The 21,804-nt window shown below is 38.6% G+C and overlaps 1 protein-coding gene and 1 non-coding gene across 2 annotated transcripts; one reads left to right on the top strand and one right to left on the bottom strand.

The window, feature by feature from the left end:
* Positions 1-548: 548 nt before the first annotated feature.
* LOC147921470 (small nucleolar RNA R71) lies at positions 549-655 on the bottom strand. The gene has a single exon (XR_015589851.1). It is a non-coding gene; the product is annotated as a small nucleolar RNA R71 (small nucleolar RNA).
* Positions 656-9,479: 8,824 nt separating this feature from the next.
* Positions 9,480-10,518, top strand: LOC147921469 (uncharacterized). Its single transcript, XM_087497427.1, has 2 exons — positions 9,480-9,726; positions 10,265-10,518. The coding sequence occupies exons 1-2, from the start codon at positions 9,533-9,535 to the stop codon at positions 10,341-10,343; spliced, it is 273 nt and encodes a 90-aa protein (XP_087353553.1). The 5' UTR covers positions 9,480-9,532; the 3' UTR covers positions 10,344-10,518.
* The last annotated feature ends 11,286 nt before the right edge of the window (positions 10,519-21,804 follow it).

Raw genomic sequence — 21,804 nt, 5'->3', positions numbered from 1 at the left:
TGTTTTGCATCTCAGGAACCTGTTGATTGCAACCTTGCATGCACACCAAATCTAGAGGAACTCAGAATCTCCTTCCTGCTATTGCCGACATCAATCGGCTACAAAGACCACGCCCAACTTGTCTTCTCGCCGAGCATCACACACTCATCACTATGGACGCTCCTAATGGACAAAATCCAAGACCGCGAAACATTGGTGCTGAGGATGCACCAAACACTCATACTCAGCGTGCTAGAATCGTCCCTCCCGCCGTGCAGAACAACAACTTCGAGATCAAAAGTGGTCTGATATCCATGATCCAAGAGAACAAGTTTCATGGGTTTCCTATAGAGGATCCACTCGATCACCTCGACGAGTTCGACCGTCTGTGCAATCTCACCAAGATCAACGGCGTGAGTGAGGATGGTTACAAGTTGCGCCTCTTCCCATTCTCCGTGGGAGACAAAGCTCATCAATGGGAGAAAAACATTCCCAAGGACTCCATCACCACTTGGGATGACTGCAAGAAGGCATTCTTGGCAAAGTTCTTTTCCAATGCCAGAACAACACGTCTCAGGAATGACATCTCTGGTTTTACTCAGAAGAGCTCCGAATCATTCTGTGAAGCTTGGGAGCGTTTCAAGGGTTACCAGAGCCAATGTCCTCACCATGGGTTCAACAACGAGTCACTACTGAGCACTCTATACCGTGGTGTACTTCCAAAAATCTGCATGCTGCTTGACATTGCCTCTAACGGTAATTTCCTGAACAAAGAAGTTGATGAAGGATGACAACTAGTTGAGAATCTCGCCCAGTATGATGGTAACTACAATGAAGACTATGACCGCACAGTTAGAGGCGACACTGGGTCTGAAGAGAAGTACAAGAAGGACCTCAAAAATGTCAATGAGAAGCTTGACCGTATCTTGCTAAGCCAGCAGAGGAGCGTCCATTTCGTATTTGAGGATGACCCTTTCCAAGTTCCAGATGGGAAGGGCGAGCAGACTGAGGAGATCAGGTATGTTAAGAATCAAGATGGATACAACAAAGGTTACAACCCATACAAGACGAATCCCAATTTGTCTTACCGGAGCACAAATGTTGCAAATCCACAAAATCAAGTGTACCCTCCTCAGCAGCAACAACAAGGTCCGCAAAAACCTTTTGTTCCTTACAATCAAGGATTCGTGTCTAAGCAACAGTTCCAACAAGGTTATCAAGCTCCTTCCGGACCACCACCAGGATTTTCACCTCAACAAGTTCAACCTACTCAAGCTCCAGATCAAGAAATGAAGTACATGATGCAACTTCTTCAAGGTCAAGCTAGTGGTTCTCTGGATACTGCTAAGAAGTTTGCTGAACTCAGTCAGCGGATGGAATGTTCTTACAATGATTTGAATGTCAAGTTTGAAGCTCTTAACTCCAAGATGAAGTATATGGAAGGCAAGACTGTTTCTACTTCTACCCCAACAACTGGCCAACTACCTGGAAAAGCAGTTCAAAACCCCAAGGACTATGCTACTATCCATGCCATCACCACCCAAGCTGTAGATGTACAGCTCACTGAGGACAATGAGAATTTAGATGGGGAGGATTTTCTTCAATATGAAGTTCAGATAAAGGATCCTGTTGAGGTGCTCAAGGATCCAATTAAGTCAGCCAAGCAATTTGATCCTGAAGCTACTAAAGAACCCGTTGCTCCCAAGGATAAACCTGTGAGATTCATTCCTCCACCATACAAGCAACCTCTACCATTTCCAGTAAGGTTTAAGATGCAGCTTACTGAGAAGTATAAAGCTCTGTTCGAAAACCAAGTCAAGAAGATTGAACTTAGGATGCCTTTGCTTGATGCATTTGCACTTGTGCCTAAATATCAAAAGTTTTTAACTGATTTGGTAACAGAAAGGACCAAAGAGAAGGAGGAGATAGCTAAAGGAGCTCAAGCTAAGGCTTTGGAAGATGAGAGGGTAGTGCATGACATAGGTGGGGTTATTCATGAATGCAAGGCTGTTATTCAGAAGATGATTATCCCAAAGAAGCTAGAGGACCCTGGTTCTTTCAGCTTACCTTGTTCTCTAGGCCTTCAAAAAGTGCCTATGTGACCTTGGTGCTTAAGTAAGCCTCATACCACTATCTGTAGCTCAGAGGCTAGGATTCAACGAATACAAGTCATGCAACCTCCGCTTAATATTGGCTGATAGGACTACTCGATTACCTCATGGTCTACTAGAAAACCTGCCCATCAAACTTGGACAAGCTGAGATTCCTACTGACTTTGTGGTGCTGGGAATGGATGAAGAGCCTAAAGATCCACTAATCCTGGGAAGACCTTTCTTAGCTACAGCTGAAGTAGTCATTGATGTCAAGAAAGGGATGATTGATCTCAATCTGGGTAAAAACTTCAAGATGAAGTTTGACATCAAGGATTCTAAGAAGAAACCAACTATTGATGGGCAGACCTTCGTGATTGAAGAGAAAGATCATAAAGATGGGTTTGACATCTTTGAGAGTGTGAATGAGGCAGAAACTGAGTTTTTGGTAACCAAAGAGAAAACTCAAAGTGTCACTCGACCATTCTCCAACTCGAGTGCAGTCGTTACCCTCCCTAAGCGTCAAGACCTGCTTCCTAAACCTCACCAACCGCAAGAGTCAAGTCCTCCCGCGCTTGACAGTTTGTATGAACTCCAAAATACTCAGATTCTAAGGGATTCAGTGAAAGAGTTAACAGCTATGGTGAAGGAGATGAGTGGGCAAATCAAGAAGCTCCAAGGTACAATGAGAAGTTCTCCTCCAAGGAAATTAAGGAAGAGTTTTGCGATAATGAAGAAGAGCAGTTCATTTGTTGTTGAACCTGGACAGAATGTTAAAGAGAATCTGGTTAGACAAGACATTCTAGAGGGGTCTCTGAAGCCTCTCTATGAACCTCCCAAAGCATAAGGAGTATGCAAAGTGAAGCTCAGAGACTTTAAACAAGCTCACTTGGGAGGAAGTCCAAAGGTATCATTGTAAATATTTTTTAGGATCCTTGTGTTTTTTATTTTTGTTTTTAGTTTTCTGGTGTTCAGGAATCTGCAGAACAGAGTATGGGCAACAAAAAAAAAAGTGAAAGTAAAAGTCAAAAGAAGGCGTTGCGACGCAGCCTAGAGAGGTCAATCACCACCGAGCGTTCTCAACCATCGTCGACTCGAGCAAGGTTCAACCGACGGCATGAAATCAGACTCGACCCATCCTGAGAGGTTCATCACTCCGCACTCGTTCGAGCCACGCCATCGCTGTCACGCTCGAGCCAATCTCACTCCACACAAGCTCCAACTACCACACTCGAGGCACTCACGTCAACACCCGATCGAACCCCTCTCTCGAGCCACACACAAAGTCTTCATCGAGCCAACTCGTCAGAGAACACTCTCTTCGGTTCCCTCCCCAGCACTTCAATCTTTATATGTGTCACGGGAGCGTCAGCCTTCACCTACTCCTTCACGCCACTTGTCACACGAGTCTAGGGAGAGACAGGGACAAGGTTCGCGTGGTTTCAGAGCCTCCTCAAGTCGTCGATCTGCGCGTCGTTCTGCAGCTCAAGCTGAGCAAGAGGTTGAGCAGCGAGATAAAGCTCAGGGTGATTATCAGGGAATGTAGGAGGTTGAGCAGCAAGGTGATTATCAGCCTACAAATGTGGTAGTGTTAGTCTCGGACCATGGTGAGTCTAGATTTGACGACATGCAGTGCGACGAGCAGCCGAACACTTATCAGAACACGCAAGCGGTTGAGCAGCAAGTCGACCAACCAGCTGAAGTCACTCCCGCGGATCCCGAACAAGGTGAAGGACAGAGCCAGTATCACGCACCAACTCCTTGGGCGAGCACAGACTCCTTCTTCTACTACTGAGGTACTCCGACCTTCCCTCTGTACATACCATTTCATTCACGCATTGTTTATGTTATGATTCTCAAATCCTTCTGCAAATTTTTCTTACACATGAGACTGTGTAATTTAAGTTTGGGGGAGGGTTTGAGATGATGTATATGATGTTGTGTCTTGTGATTCTTATTTCAAATTTTTGCATCATATCATGTTTGAGTCTGCATCCATATATTTGCATAGAAATACTATAAAAATTTGAAAAAAATTTCGAAAATTTCCACAAAAAAACAGATTGTTCATGTAGTTTACACTTGCATATTAGGATTGAGTCTAGTGTTATTTAGGGTTGTTGCATCTAGCATAGGGGTTGATGATGATTGTAACCTTGGTAGCATGCTGGATTCAATAGGATAGGATCAAGACCCTTGTTATTAGTTCTTTGATGCATGTTGATTGAATTTGAAAATGTAAGATTGCAGCATGTTTTGAATTGACGTCATTCCCTATCTATTTGAACCTAATCCTGACTTGCAATTATCTTGTAATGCATTGAAGTTGAACTCATGGATACCATATACATACTTGGATTGTCTTTCACATTTTTTTTACCACCCTTGTCAATCCAAGTAGCTGATTTCCATTTTTGGAACAGTTCCCCGCACCCTTAACCAACCGTTCCTTCAAGCCAATTGTATTCTTGAGTGTCAGGCCTTTTCCGAGTTGAGCTTGTTAGAAAGTGTTAGGTTCTAACCGACAAGAGTAGGATCCTGTGTAGTTCTAGTTCGCGTTATCCGGACTAGTAGGACTAGGTGAGAACTCGATTTTGGGTATTAGGTATGGATTTGTGCAGAAAAATGAAGAGTAAAAAGAAAGTAAAGAGTATAAAGTCTTTGGGAGGAGGATGCGTTTTTAAGGTTTACAAGTCTAGTAAAGAATTTGGGTTGAGTAAAATAATGAGTTACTGGTTCTGGGCATAAAATAAAAAAGATTAGACAAAGAAAATAAAGTAAAATGTTTAAGATTTCTAGAGTCCTTAGAAGAAAAGAAAAAGAACCTTACTGATAATAAAGATTTCCCAATCCGCTAGAATGATAAGAAGTGAACTCTTCCTAAGACTAAGTGTAAAAAGTTTGAGATGATGTTTCTGATGAAGAGTAGAGATAGGATCAGCTTCTAGGTTAGAATGTTAGGACTGAGTTTCCTTGGGGACCTTGGGTAGACAGGGCACTGCTCTTGTATGTATCAGTTGGTTTCAACATTTAGCCTTCTTTTAGGCTCAACTCCTTTTCGTGAGAGAACCTTATTTTGTATTGACAAAACCACTTGAGAATGAGACCATCTTGGTCTTTGACCCTCCACCCTATCCAAATGAGTTCAATGACATTGCATAGCTTGATTCATGGTTCTCTGTTAATAAATGTTAAAGGTGGTGATTGATAGGATTGCATGTGTAGATTAAACAAATGAAATTCCTTCACCATGCATCATAGAACTAAAAACAAGGACCTTTATTCTAACTACTATATTCAGCATGTTTTAGGTTCTCAGACCCCATCTTCACACCTCTCTTCCAGACTTTGCTCTTGATAGTTTGCAAGAGGGCAAGCAAAGACTAAGTTTGGGGGAGTTGATATGTCTATATTTTGTCTCTCCTCAGCATATATTTATCATGCATTTAGCTAGGATAACTGATTGTTTTACATCATTTTCTAAGTCTTTTCTATACACTTTGCATGTCTAGGTAGTTCTTGCATCATCCTTGCATACATTGTGCATTTCGTAGTATTTCAGATATTGAGGAGACGTTGGAAGCACATCCGTCCAAGCAATGCTCCCCAGCGTCCGTCCGAGCCATGCTCCCCAGCCTCTGATCGAGCCACTCTCACTCGTCACGCACCCCATCAGTCCGACCGATCCACTCTCACTCGCCACGCACCACAGCGGTCCGACCGAGCCACTCTCACTCGCCATGCTCTCGAGAGGTCCGACCGAGCCACTCTCAGGTCACCAGTTGAGCTGCACCAATCGAGCCAATCTAAAAACACTCCCGGAACCCTCTCTCGAGCCTATCTCACAATACTCTCGACACCCTCTCTCGAGCCATTTTCACAACACTCGTGGAACCGTCTCTCGAGCCAGTCTCATCCGCTCGGTCGAGCCACTCCGTTCGAGCTGTTCCACTTGAGTGGGATTTAGCTTTCGACGACTTCACTAAAGTTGTAGAAAATTGAATCATCTTTCCAATGCCGCTTATTTCAAGCCAATCGGAGGTGTGGTTCAAGAGTTATCATCGTTTTAGTGGATGTGTATACACCCAGCTCGAGCCACTTTCACCGACCACGCTCGAGCCACTTTTACCGACCACGCTCGAGCCACTTTCACTCACACCATTTGAGCCACTTTCATATACCAATCGAGGACTGGACATACACCGACTCGTTCGCATATGTCAGGAAGACGTTCCGTCTTACATGCTTCAGGAGATTCCCAAAACCGACTCCCTACCTTGTCGTTTTAAGTTCTAGGGTTTTCTATGTTGGACTACTATAAATACTTTTTGTTAAGCCTAGGCTGGACATCTCATCTTTTATCTCGTTTTCGTTTTGTTCTTTTCTTAAAGGTTTTACCTAGCCACCATATATGTTCTCAGACTTTTGTAATCCGATATCTGGGAGATTATTGAGTATTTGCATTTGATTTTTTTTACAAGTTGTTCATCTCATTTTTACCTATCTAAGAATGCTTGTTTCAATGTTTTCTGGATTTGTATCTTTGGTGATGATTTCCGGATCTGAGTAGTGTGGTAGTTCTTGAGGATGAGATAAACTAGGTGGAGGATCTTAGGATGTAGAGTGTTTAAGCCTTGCTTTGTATGACTCCCTTCTGAACTAGTGTTAGAATTACTAGTTTCTCTCTGATCAATTGGAACTAGGTTCGAGACATTTCCACACCCAAAATGTGTTTGATGAAATGTCTGACCAACTAGTGCCAGAGAATTACGTTCCTAGCCTAAGAGATTAGTTGTCTAGGATGTTTGTTGACATGAATGAACTTACTTTTCATGCCTGCTCGACCATGTTTCTCTAGCGAGAGCTAGGTATGGAAGTGGTTGAGTCTGAGTAGCTTTTGCCAAGAGATTGGATTAGCTAAGTTGTGATGTTCATTGTTTAGGGATAGTTTGCTTTGTATGTTAAACACTCTGTAGACTAGGATACTCCACCGACATCAATTACTCCCATCCTTAGGACTCTTACCTTTTTGATTTTTATTGCATCCTGAACCCGTTTCTGATCCTGTTATTTAGTTCATGCTAGACTCGTTTTCGTTTTCACTCTCGTTTACTTCTTGTCATGCATTTTCGTTTCTAGTTCTGTAATCCATTTCTGTTTTGCATTTTCATCACTCTAGGTTGTTAGACAAAAACTCTTTTTTTGAATCTGGCTTAACTTGTGACTACTTGATTGCATTTTGATTGTTAGTAAAGTTTCCCAACTGGATTGACATCTTAAGTATTACAACTGCATAAAGTTAATTGAACCTACTAGGAGACACAAAAATCCTATTATTAGTTGTGTGTAAGGAACCAATACCCCGACTGCACATAGTATTCACTAGAGGTTGTGTAGTGCCAGATTATGGAGTCTTCTGTTTCAACTTGTGAGATATATAAATTTTTGATAGTTGTTATGTCTTCTAGATTGGTAAGAGTCTCCAACTTCTGTGAGTCCCATGTACAGACGTTTCTTGTTTTTTTTTTATATCAAAATCTCCGTTGCGAGGACGCTTTGTAAATCTACTGAATTGATAGGTCTAGGCGGATGCTCTACAAGCACATTATCAACACCCAAACGTATTGTTTTGCCATCCCCAACTAGATATCGTGAACCTTTCTTGATCAAATCTAATCCTGATAATAATGATGCCCAACCATAAAATTGATTTTTGCGTTTTTAGCATCTAATAGTCTATCATTACAATAATATCGTGCCTTCCTAACTTTGGCAAATAGAGAGTTAGAATATTTAACAAATCTCCATGCTTGCTTTGCCATGAGAGCATCATTAAACTTTTCTAGGTTTCTAAAACCTAAACCACCCTCTTTTTATTTTTTTTGTAATTTGATAAAATATGTAAGAAAAATTATTAAAAACAAATAATGCGAATAAAGAACTGATTTTTTATAAATAAAAAAATCAAATTTGTTGTGAATATAAATATATGACAAAAACTTTAAACTAATCAAATTATAAATTTTAATATATATTTCGTTCTTTAATTAAACGAAATAAGAATTCAGCTATTTATCTATAAATATTATAAATTCTATATATTAAAATATATTTTACTTTCTAAAATTAGAGTAGAATTGCAATTAATTTAATAATTATATTATATATTATTTTGACTTAAGTTGAATTCAAAAATTAGAAAAGAGGACAAATGGCAGATTTACGATAGCACATAGCAATCTTTGAGAGAGAGGTTTGTAAGTGATTCTCTACTTTATTTTATTAGATATTGGTGTTCAAATGACATATCATGGGTTTAAAATAAATCAAAGTACAATTAATCCAATTAATTCAAAAATATGTAGCCTGAATGTACTCTAAAGATTCATTTTCATGATCACACTCGAACTTTTATTTCATTTGTTTTCAGTCTTTAACCAAGCAGTATATTATAATTTGTTCAACACCAAAACACACAAATATTCTATTAGTAGGCACACAAGGATGAAAATAATAATAATAGGGTAAGAAATAGAACAATGGAGGTGAAATCGATGATGATGACGAATGTAGCAACAAAAGAGATATCAATGACTTCGACTGAGTTTTTGATAGAATATCATTTTCAATTTGAATGGTATTGATTTTATATCTTAATTTTGGAATTTTTCTTACATAAAATTATTAAAATCCATCTACCATTTCTTTAAGTTTTGGAATCATTAGCTTTATTTTCTATTCTTACATTTTATAGTTCATTTTTGTTGTTATAATTACAATACTATTAATTTAATCAAATATGGATATAGCAAGAAACATCAACAAATTCATTTTTTATTCATTATAATTTTCTTCATTTGTATACTATCAGTTTGATTTCTTACTTTCAAAATTCATTTATATTTTATAAAATAGGTTGTTTAATATTCTTTCTTAACTAATAATTGGTTTAAGATTCATTTTTGGATGCATTATCCAAATTATATGTAAATCTTTAATTAAGTGAAAGTTGAATTTAGAAGATTGCACAAGTAGTCTAATTTGAAAAACAAATCATTTCATAATTAATCATATATACCAGATGAAGATTTGTTCAGTAGATTTTTATATATATATATATATACAAATTACCGAACATATACTGCATATCCTCTTCTATATATATATACAAATTACCGAACATATACTGCATATCCTCTTCTATATACAAAAGAAATAAACTTAAGAAAACTAAATATTTCATACATTAATAACAGAATGCAATGAATCATTTAAATGATAAAGGATCTCAAATTCATGAATATAAGAAAATGGAATAAATCAATCATTTAAATGATAAAGGATCTCAAACTTTTTTGGTCACTAATTAGTTATATATATATATATATATATATATATAAATTTCTTACAGAACATATACATATTCTTTTATACAAAAAACAAACAGAGAAAAGTTGAGAAAAATGAATATGAGAAAATGTATTATATTGATATTGTTGGTCGTAATGACAACCATGGGAGGAGAGGTAGAAGCACTTTCATGTTGGGACAAGTGCATGTTCGAGTGTGGGCTCACCCTCCAACCTCAAAGTTTTTGCAACCAAAAATGTCTGAAGAAATGCCACCTACCACCTGTTTTGCCATCTCAAATATCGCAGTAATAATTTTCTTTTAAAGCTTTTTTTTTTTGGTTTTCTTGCCTTTTTTTTTTTTTTTGTTAAATCGTTCTTAGTTAAGAGTAATGATGGGGTACGCTAGTTAGTTCATTGAGTCTGTCTTTTTTTCTATAAGCAAAAATCATTACTAATCATTACATGAAGATAAAAGATATCATTCGGTTTTCTTGCTTTTGTCTTTGAGTTCGCTTTAATGTTTAGATATTAAACTATTTTGTACCTATAAAAAGTTACTATAATTCTATCTTACAGTTTGGACAACTCACCATAAGTGCACAACGTTTGGTAGTGTTTTATGTTTATGCAGAAGATTAAATGATAAAAGAAAACCTTATATTTTGAAAAAATTAAAATAAAATTATAACTAGTAAATACACATTTTCATAAATCTAGTATATGTTAAGAGAATGATATATTTCTATACATATGTATATAGACATATATATGTTTTTTACTCGATTCATTTTATATAAACTAATTTACTGTATTTTGTTTGTGTTGTATACTTGTATTGTACAGGGACAGTGCATATTATTGGGGAGGGGTTAAGGTGAGAAATGGCTTCATCAATGGTTCCGTTCGAGAAATAGAGACATAATAATAATAATAATAATAATAATAATAATAATAATAATAATAATAATAATAATAATAATAATAATAATTTTGTTGATTTGAACAAGCCATTTAAAGTATTTGTATTGGCTTTGCCTACATTTTGTAAGTCCGAATGAAGCAAATAAATATAATTTCTTAATCGATCATCACTACAATGTCAGACTTATTTTCATTTCTGAAGTTTTTTTTGTCACGTTTGTAATTAGGTTTTTGAATCAATTCAATAAAATTAAAACTTAAATGTGTTGTTCTGCTCATCTTTTCTTCAAGAGAATTTGGCAGCAATAACAAAAAAAAATTCTATATTTCACTCTATGGCTACACTAACCATTAAAAACTTATATTAGCTGTATTTTATATAATAATCACCAAAGTAACCCTGTTGCATTATCTACAGTTGAACAATCAAATGACATCATCCCTCTCTCCTCTTCTTGCACACGTACACACGTCTATACTCATGTGTGTTCTTTCCATTTTTTTCTTCTCTTTCCAATTATTATCATATTTGCTTTGAATATATTTTTTTTTTTTGGAAAAAAACCTGCCAATTCTACTATAATGTAGATCTTTCACACATATCATGGCTTAAATTTGAACAAACAGATTCTTTTTTTTTGAAAATACATAAACAATTTTTTTTTTTAATTTCATTTAGAATGGAATATTACTTTTTTTAATATCATTCAATATACAAACCACCATACTATTCTATAAATCATTTGAGTAAAGTTTATCAGAATTTTCAAGCTATTGTAAGTGTTGATTTGTTACTTTTTAGAGAAAAAGAACATAGATAAACATTATATTATAGATGAGCATTTGGTACAGTTACATAAAATAATAGATTATGAGAAGAAAATCTAGTGATATCTTAAACAAATTTACAAGAATTCTTTTTGTTCTATATAGACTACAAACCATTATTTCAATAGTTTTGGTTGGTTGATAATTTATGTCGGTTTTACATGGTTTTCTAGGATATAAAAGTTTTTTTTATGTATGTTTAACTTGGTCGTTTGGGTTTTATAAGTTCTATCATGTAGAGTATATCATTTTATTTCCGGTACGCATTTAATCAGGTAAATACTAATTTTATTTTCAAATAACGAAGTTATGAATTGTGCATTTTAAACATAAATTTCCCTTTTAGGATATATCATTTAATTTATACTTGTTAGGTATTAAGTTTGACAATTTGGGTTTTCGATGTTATGTCTTTTTTTTTGTGCAAACAATGTTATGTCTTCTAGCGTTTAGTGTTCCTTCTTCATCAAGCGATTAATATGAACCATTTTTTTGTTGTAACATCCACGAATCGGAATTCTAGTTTGGGATATGCATCGGTCGATACGAACCGGAATTCTAGTTTGGGATATGCATCGGTCGATGCTGGTAGTGCATCCGTCGATGCATAGCCGGTTTAGTGCAGACGAGTTTAGGTTAAACACTGCGTTTTGGGTTAGGAAAAAACCTTTAAGTTGTGTCTTTGTCTCATTAGGTGAGTTGAGCCGTTTTTGAGAGAAAAGAGAAGAGAGAAAAGGTTCTTGATTGTTCTTGAGGATTTTGGGAGTTTTGAAGCTGTTCATGTAGAGATCTGTAGCTGAGATCAATGTAGGAGCTTCCTAGGAGCGTGTTCTTGCTTGTTTGTGGTTCAGAATCTTCTGTGGCAAAGGTAAGTGCATGACCATGGCTTATCTAAGCTGGAGATTCACTGATCTGTTTGTTTATGTGTTGTTTGGCTTGTTAGAACATTGTTTAGGTTCGTGTGAGGCTTTCTTGTGGCTTGGGATCGAGTCTTGTGGTTGCAGGAACAAAGATCCGACGAGAAGTTTCGGGGAAAACGATGTTCGTCATGTGCATCGGTCGATGCATTTTGTGCGTCGGTCGATGCAAATGCAAGGACGGCGCGGATTGACCTAAGAGCATCGGTCGATGCCATGTGGAGGCGTCAGTCGATGCAATTAGGGTTTTCGCGTGACGTCGAGCATGCGTCGGTTAATGCAATGGGAGCATCGGTCGATGTAAGTGAACCTTGCATTGGTCGATGCATATCATGCGTCGGTCGATGCAGTCCCAGGTGGTGTCGTTCAATGCAAGGTTTGTGTCGGTCGATGCAGAGTCTGGTTTGTTTGTTGAATGTTGTATGATGGTTAGATTATCTCTATTGCTTGTGTGTATAGCCCAGTAGATGAGAGAATTGTCTTACTGAGTGTTTATAAAATACCCATGCATTGGAATTTGTGTTTGTGGTGCAGGTAAAGGCAAAGTGTGATCGTGGAATCAAGGCAATGAAGAGGAGGATGTTCTAGGGACTCGATTGGATGTTGTCTGGCATTGTTAGGTTGTTAGAGTTGAGTCTTTAGAACTTGGTAGGTTGTTGGTTCCTTGTTTCATGTTGTTTGATATTGGAATGGTTATTGATTATTATTGGATATTGGTATTTGTTATTCGGCTGTTGGTTGTGATTGTGGTTAGGTGGCTAGTGGGCATGGGACCACTAGTTATAGTTTATTATTATTATTAATATTAATTATTTATTTATTTTAAAAAAAAATTGGTCGGGTCGTTTCACTTGTTCACATTCAATTTGGGTTTTTTTTTTGTTTTTCTGTATCTTTAGGATCTAGTATTTTCTTCTTATGGTTTTAATTCAGTTCTCTATTTTTGATGGTCAGGATTTACTATTTTTTTTTTGTCATGTTACTATTTATTTATTGTCTTATGATGTAGTAGAATTTATATTTAGTCATAGTCAAACGGGAGGAAAAACAAAATAAAAATATGAACCCTTTTCTAATTCACATTCAGTTTCTTCGTCATGTTATTATTTATTTATTGTCTTGTCTTGCATAAATTAGAAGTTGCACTAATTACTGAGTAATTAAAAATAGTAATTAGAAGTTGCACAAATTACTGAGTATACATATTTTTATTGAGAATTTGTTATAAATACCCTTTTTGAGATATCCCTTTTCAAAAATACCATTTTTTGAACATTTTCATTTTAACCTCTTTTACATAATTACAATATGTTAAAATAATTTTTAGAATTTTTTTTTTAGGTTTGGGTTCTCAAATTTTAGTTTTTAAGAGGTAGAATTTAGTATTTATTTAGGGTTTATAGTTTCGAATTTAATCATTTTATATATTAAAAAGGTATATTTTTGAAAATGCACACCTTGAGAGGAATCAAGGAAATGAAGAGGAAGATGTTCTAGGGATTCGATTGGATGTTATCTAGCATTGTTAGGTTGTTAGAGTTGAGTCTTTAGAACTTGCTAGGTTGCTGGTTCCTTTTTTCCTGTTGTTTGATATTTGAATGGTTATTGATTATTATTGGATATTGGTATTTGTTATTCCGCTGTTGGTTGTGATTGTGGTTAGGTGGCTAGTGGATATGGGACCACTAGTTATAGTTTATTATTATTATTAATATTTATTTAAAAAAAAACGGGTCGGTCGTTTCAGTTTGGTATCAGAGCCCTTATGGTTCTAGGTTTTGGTTCACTAGGTTTCTGTTGTGATGTTAGGGATTGCATGTCTTGATTGATTATGTGAGTTAGTCAATTGTGTGTGGCATGGAGTCCTAGAACATCCTCTTCGAGCCTACAACGTGATTCCACGGTGAGTTTATGTTTTTGTGTTTATGTGTTATGTTAAGATTGTTAGCCTTGTTAGCCTCTGTTCTTGGAAGTGCAGTGGTTAAAGGTGTTTGAGTTGTTGTTCCTGGGCGTGGGCGTTGTCGTGGTCGTGGTCGGGCGGGTTTCCGAGGCCAACAAGTTTGTGGTCCAGAGTTCCACGAGGATGTACGCCGTAGGATCGCAAGCACCTCAAGAGGGACCAGAGGGGGTTAGCCGGTGAGCGTGCCATGGGTGCTGGGAACCCAGTGTGGGGTTGCAGCAGGTGGAGTCCAGGGTCGAGATGATCGCTTTGCGGATATGTTGGTGTGTTGTGGGAGAGGTTACCGAGAGCGGTACCAGTGTAGGCTCCAGTTGTACCGCATGTGGCGGGTTGCAGCCGAGGGCTCCGGATGTTGAGGACTATCCATATTTTGTTAGGAGGACGGAGCAGCGGTAGATGACCGGTACGAGATTCTTATCGAGAGGTATCGAGCCTAGAGGGGCGGATAGGTGGTCATATCCAGTTGGATCAAATACTTCTCTGTTTGGTGGGTAATCCAGGTTGATATGAGAGGTTGAGCGGCCAGGTGTAACATTGCAATGTTATACTCGGACCACAGGAGGTACTTTTGGTCGAGAGATGTTTATAGTCGTTAAGGATTGATGCTTCTGAAGGGATGGTGATTCCCTTAAATACTGATAGCTCGAGGGGCTGGGGGCTCCAAGAGTGGCAGAGGGGATGATGTTCCCCTGAGGGGATAACTAGTTCCCCTGATACCGAGATCTTGAGGATTGTGGTCCAAGAGTGAGACGGTATAACTCGAAGACGCTGGTCAAAGAGTGAGATCGGTATGGCTCGAAGTTGCGACCTAAGGGTGGAGGAGTTGGGAGCAAGCAATACCTAGGACGTGAGTATAAACAAGCCGATTGAATGTAGACCTCGAGAGATTTACAGTGGTTTAATCTTGGGTTTTGGATGTGTTGACCAATGGGTCAGGGTCTTGTGACCAGAGCAGTTATGAATATGTGGCTGTTGCGCCAGGATTGTGAGGCTGGTGGTGCTGGAGTCCCGAGAAGAGGAGTTGCAGCAGGTTGAGCCGGGAAAGGCATGCTTGCCAGATACATAAGTTCACGAGAAGCCTTCATGGCAGGATAATCTAATTGTTGCGACGATGTTGGATTACGTTCGTTGGAGATGGACATGGTTGCTAGATTCAAGGTTTTGGTAAGCTTGCTGAGGGAAACAAGGCAAGTGGTTTGAGTTGGCGGCTTGCAAAGCATTTGATGTGGTGAATCAGAAAGTGCGAACGTATGGTACTTGTTTGTTTTATTACATTCGTATTGATGATTTGCTCTGGAGAATTGCTAAGCGAAAAGCTAACTTTGTAATAAGCTATCTTGTGGAAGTTTCCCTAAGAGACAAGTTACTAGAGGTTGTTGGATGGACAAGAGGTGTTGATATCCAGGTGGTGGTAATTGGATGTCAGCATACTTAATTATTAGTCTAGTAGAGCTAAGGAAGAAAATAGGGGGTTCATCTGTCCTAGTGTATTACCGTGGTGAGCGCTGGTGTTATACGTTAAGAAGAAGGATGGGAGTTTTCGCTTGTGTATTGATGACATGGGTCTCAACCGGGTCACTGTGAAGAACAAGTACCCTCTTCCGAGGATTGATGAGTGGCTGGATCAGTTAAGAGGTGCTACTTGATTCTCCAATCTGGCGTCGGGTTATCATCAGACCCCGATAGATGAGGCAGATGTGAGGAAGACTGCTTTTAGGACAAGGTACGGGCATTTTGAGTTTGTGATGATGACGTTTAGGTTGACAAATGCACCAGCAGCATTTATGAGATTGATGAACAGCGTGTTTCAGGAGTTTCCGGACGTGTCTGTCATCATTTTCATCGATGACATCATGGCTTATTCTAAGAGTCCTGAGGAGCATGCAGTGCATTGGTGGGTAGTTCGGGAGAAGCTGTGTGAGCAGAAGTTGTTTGCTAAGTTGAGCAAGTGTAGTTTCTGGCAGCGGGAGATGGGTTTTCTAGGTCATATTGTGTCTGCAGATGGGGTCTCTCTAGATCCAGAGAAGATTCAGGCTATCAGAGATTGGCCTAGACCGCAGAATGCCACAGAGATCAGGAGTTTTCTTGGTTTGGTAGGTTACTACAGGAGGTTTGTGCAGGGGTTTGTGAGTAGAGCACGTCCAATGACTAAGTTGACAGGGAAGGATGTTCTTTTTGTCTGGTCATAGGAGTGCGAGGAGGGCTTTGCAAACATGAAGGAGATGTTGACAACCGCTCCAGTGTTGGCTTTGCCTGATCAGGGAGAACCCTATGTGGTGTATACAGATGTATCCAGAGTTGGTTTGGGGGTGTGTTGATGCAGCATGGGAAGGTGATTGCCTATGCTTCGCGGCAGTTACGGAAGCATGAGGACAACTATCCTACTCATGATTTGGAGATGGGTGTTGTAGTTTTTGCCATGAAGATTTGGAGATCTTATCTTTATGGTGCAAATGTACAGGTGTTTACAGATCATCAGAGCCTAAAGTATATATTCACTCAGCCCGAGCTGAATTTGAGGCTGAGGCGGTGGATGGAGCTGGTGGCGGATTATGATTTGGAGATAGCCTATCACCCTAGTAAGGCTAACTTGGTTGGAGATGCTTTGAGTTGGAAGCGGGCGGCTTCGGCTCAGGAGCAGGATATGGAGTCTATGGTAGGTGAGATCAGTGCATTGAACTTGTGTGCAGTTTCTCAGGAGCCGTTGGGTTTGATTGCAGCTGATAGAGCAGATCTGTGGAGCAGAGTGCGGTTGGCTCAGGAGAAGGATTTGGGGCTGGTGAATCCCTCAAAGGATGTTGTTTCAGAGTATCAGGTTTCGGCTAATGGTACTATTTTGGTGCATGGACGGATTTGTGTGCCTAAGAATGAGGAGTTGAGGCAGGAGATCCTGAGAGAGGCTCATGCGAGCATGTTCTTGAAATAATAAGATGCGTGCTAGATCTACAGACTTGTATGACAGATCTGTATGTGAGATGCTTAACAGAGAGATGAAAGGATAGTGAAGAGACGACACAAGAGATTTGTTAATGGGGTTCGGATAACCTACATCCCTGGGACCAAGTCCAGAATCATTCACTAGAATTAGAACGCAAAAGTCACATTTGCCAATGGTATCTAGCACACACTTTTGCCTACCACTCTAATCTACATGAACTAAAGGAACCACCACTCTTTGTCTTTTCCGACGAGTGTGAACCTCTACAAAAACCACCAGCATATTCTCTATCTTACTGGTGGGACAACACCACACACAACATGTGTGTTTCTCTCAATTTTAGGTCTAGGGTGCGTAAGCTTCTTCTTGCTACCACATTTTCCTTTTTGCCTCTTAGAGTTCTCCACAAACCCTAGGTTCCACAAGCTTCTTCCTCTTGACTTTTGGGTAAAAGCTTGTTCTCTTTTTGTCAACTTGACCCATGCTTTTGTTTCTGACGCACCTAACACAAGCTTGCTTTTCTGACACAGCCGCTCCACTGTTTGTTACAACTTGAAGCTTTTCCGCTCTGTTGCACTACACAACCTCTTCACAAGGTTTACCCTGTTTCCAGTTCTGTTGCACTACACAGCCACTAAACATGTCTGCTCTGTTTCCACCTCTGTTGTACTTCAGGTTTACTCAACTGCTATATATCTTTGCTCTATTATAGTTTCTCATTTCTTTCTGCTCTAATGTGCTTTCAGGTTCCTCAGCTGATTAAGAATATCTTGGGTCAGTTCTCACTTCTTGGATCTTCACAATAAGACTCCAAGATTCAGCATGTCACTTCATGACACAGCAACTTCACATTGAGCTGTCTTGGCTGTGGTAGATTCTCTGATTCTCTATCTGAGGAATCATTACGTCTATGTCTGTAGCTGGTTACACAACCTCCAGCTTGTTCACTGATTTTGTGTATGTACCCATGGTTGTATCAGATTTGTTCAATGCTTCTTGATCATCTCTCTTGAGTCTAATAACCAGTAACAACACCAATATATCTTCAATCTCTCCCTTTGTTACTGAGTTATAGAACTCAAGCTTTCTCTATTCTTGCACTTGATGATCTTCAAGCTTTCATGTCTTTCATGTTGTAACTGAGACTTTGGCAACTTCATTACCTTGAGAGGATTCTGTTAATGTGATCTTCTCTTATCTGTTTCACTAGTTGCTCCTTTACACCTTGTTGTCAGTCTTACAATTATGTCAACACAATGTATCTTCAATCTCTCCCTTGTTGACTGAGTTGTAGGACTGACAAACGTTGATGATCTACAACCTCTACAAATCATGTTCTTGTTTCTTTTGGCACATCAGTTTCAAGCAACTTCAATCTCGGTCAACACCCAAATAAATCTCTCCCTTGTTGATTGAGTTGAAGGACTCTAGCTCTCCCTTAATCATAACCCATCAATCTCCTGATCTTGACCCGAACACATTTTCAGTGAATATCAAACACCCCCAAGTGTTGCCTGCAACCACGACATAACATAGCAACAACAACAACTAGCATATGGGAGTATATCAAAGAGTCTCCCTTTACAGCTCTGTTTGATATTCAACTTCATACAATGAATCAACTCGTTATCAACAAACCTTAGACTTTGACATTAATACCATATTCTGCATTAATCAAACATCTTCAAGTTGTGATAGCAGCAATGACACAAGCATAGCAGCCCCAACAACTAGCAAATAGAAGTAAGTACAAGAACTCTCCCTTTTTAGCGCAGTTTGATACTTAAGCAATCGATGACACTAACTCATCCTACAAGGCAACCATAATAACTCCCCCTGCTTGAGTGCATAACTAAGGTAAAAAGTAACAAATCAAGAGCATAGTCCAATAAAGAACTCATTAAGCATAATATTGATCTTCCTCTTGCTTTGATGAGAAGAGTCTGCTCAGACTTGCCTAAACACTGCAGAAACTTCACACATACCAAAATCATAAGACCAGAACACGATATTAGCCATCAAACCATTGACAATGATTACTTGGTTACAATGACACAAATGAGCTCAGAACTAGTTAACCCATCTTCAGAAATGTACCGCTGTCGCCAATAGGAACAAGATCAAAGCCTGCCGTACGCACAGAATAGCAAATTTCTAAAGACAAAAACATAAACTAGTTCTGAGCCGAGAACACTTCCTTGAGAGCACAAATGTCAAACATCTTAAAATCCTCTTTGAACCTTATGAATCTTAACTTTGTCAGAAACTCATCAGCATTAGCAAGCAATGTGCTTTATTTCAAAGTTCACCCTTTGAACAATGGAAGCAAAAACAGATCAGAAGCAATAACACAATCATCAAAATAATACCTTTGTAGTCGCATCGGAAACTTAGACATATAATCTCTCCAAGAATTGATGATTTGTTAAACGTAGCACTGACTGAATAACCCCAGCTTATGCAGACTTGCTTGCTCAAGTAGTCATGATTTAGAACTGTTTTCAACCTTGCAAATATGTTTCAAAAACCCTTCTTTAACTTGACAAACATACAAGAAATCGTTCTTACCAAGCCAGATCAGAGATCCATATACAATACTTCATGAAGTAGAGGTATCATCCATATGAACCAGTTACAATATAGATCACACCCATGCTGTTCTTGAGACTCCTCCTGATCTTGAACCTCAGGCATTACACCAAACCAGAGAGTTGGTACAGAAACACACGCACACAACAGTTGCTTGCAATACCGAACAAGACATCATGACCATAATATCAACCACGCGTGCTCACAAACTTTAACCAAAAAACTATACCTCGGATTTAAGAGCAACATTGAGATAAAACCAGATGACCATACCTTGAGACAACCTTTAAACAACATCTTTTGATCCCAATAGTGAACCAGTGAATAAGACAATACAATTGCAGCTTCTGAAGTAGCTGATGTTTCAGTATTTGGAACATCCTTCTTCAACACACAAAAGAAGAACCTCATAAACAATCCTCAGATTTAAAAACTAGAGCAGCAACAGTTTCTTGAATTTCAAAAGCGATGTCCCAACTTTCACTGACAAGACACTTCAGCTTCCTGGGTTACAACATAATCGGTTTTACTCAACTCTGAGTATTCTACCTCAGATTGATCCCAAACAACATCTCCTTGCAGATGTCACTTATGCTAACCTTGCAGAACTGAACCGGAGTTACACAACTCTGAGTATTCTACCTCAGATTGATCTCGACCATCTTATACTACTAGTGAAAGTGAATCCTTCTCTTAAACTTTAATAATTGGGCGCTCTTATTATTCTCTTCTAACACCCAGAGGTCTTCTTGAATATTCTGCAACAACTAACTTGTAAACAATCTCAACCAATACAAGGCACAACTGAGAACAAAACCAATATCAACTGATACGAGCTTCAAGGACATTCTTCACTAAAACCTCCAATACAAAATTTCAATAAAAACATATGGGTTTCACATCTCCATAGTAACACTTCTCTCGTGACACTAACTCCCAGCAGAGATTAATTCTTTGTAAACATATTCCATCACGCAGAGGGTTTTACTTGTACTGACATACCTTTGAGGTAGTGACATAGAGGTGAATGTCTGCCTTGAACACTTCAGACTTTGGTGCAAGATATTCATCTTCAGATCAGATGACTTTCCACACTTCTTCACAAACAACTTCGTCTTACTCACTGATGGAACTTAATACTTTGATTATGATTACCAGACCTATGAACATTAAGAACTTCTGTCTCTTTTTCCAACCATGAGGTCTTACACTGAACTTCTTCTCCTGCATTGATGTAGAGCCTCTCTTGATGCAGAGCCTGCTTTGATGTAGAGCATAGACGAAAAAACAAAACAGCCCATAAAATTCCAAAATGTTGTGGGATGATCAAAGACAGCAATATGAAACCACAGGAGAAAGCAGATCACAATTTGGATTTACAGATTGTAAGTTAAGACCAAATTTCCAAAGCATATCCAAAATGCTAAACACCGGCGAACAACTAACTTTAGGAACAGTTTCCCATCAAATGACACCGACTCAGAAAGAGACCTTTATATCGCTGAAAAGATCTTGCTTTCAAGATTCCAAGACATCTTTCAATGCATAGATCTGAGGCCTATAGCAAAGTCAAAATCAGAGGCAAAGTCAGACAAGAAACCATCTTCATGAAACTGCAACTCCATCAAACTCATAACTTATTCTTCATATCTCCTACTTTTATAACTATGAGTTAGTTTTTCTCCCCCATGTTGATTATGTGTTTCAACCAAGAACTGTTCCATAGGAAACACAAAATCAACAGAACATAGACCTTGTCTCTTTGTAGACTTCAAAGACCTTGATATATCTTTCATAAAAACTGGTTAACCATCCTTGATACACGACATCAACGAAGCAGCAATTCAACCCAGAAAATTCTGCAACTTAGTAGCATGATCAACATCAGAGATAGAGAACCATAGGTGAAAGCAGATCATGGTTTGTGTTTACGGTTTGGAAGTTATGACCAAATCCCCAAAACATATCCGGAAAGATAACTCTGCAAACAACCAACTTCAAAAGCAGATTCCAATAATATCACACAGAACCAGAAAAAGATCTTTATGTCCTTAAGAAGATCTCATTTCCAAGTTATGAGAACATCTGTCAGCACTAGAAACCAAGATCCTGTCTTTTGATCTCAACTAATCAATATGACCTCAAGTCTTCTACTTTAGCTAGAAGCTTCTTTGATAGGCTGAGACAAACCTCTACAACACAACTCATGCAATTCAACCCTTCCCTGATC

The sequence above is a fragment of the Camelina sativa genome, chromosome 18, assembly GCF_030686135.1.
Source record: "Camelina sativa cultivar CO46 ecotype springtype chromosome 18, ASM3068613v1".
Lineage (NCBI taxonomy): Eukaryota > Viridiplantae > Streptophyta > Magnoliopsida > Brassicales > Brassicaceae > Camelina > Camelina sativa.
This window is presented reverse-complemented; position numbering and strand designations above follow the sequence as displayed.

Excerpts from the sequence above, each read along its gene's own strand:
- LOC147921469 (XM_087497427.1), top strand. The coding sequence starts at position 9,533 with ATGAATATGAGAAAATGTATTATATTGATATTGTTGGTCGTAATGACA. Across the intron at positions 9,727-10,264 it reads TTGCCATCTCAAATATCGCA|GGACAGTGCATATTATTGGG; the intron begins GTAATAATTTTC and ends TGTATTGTACAG.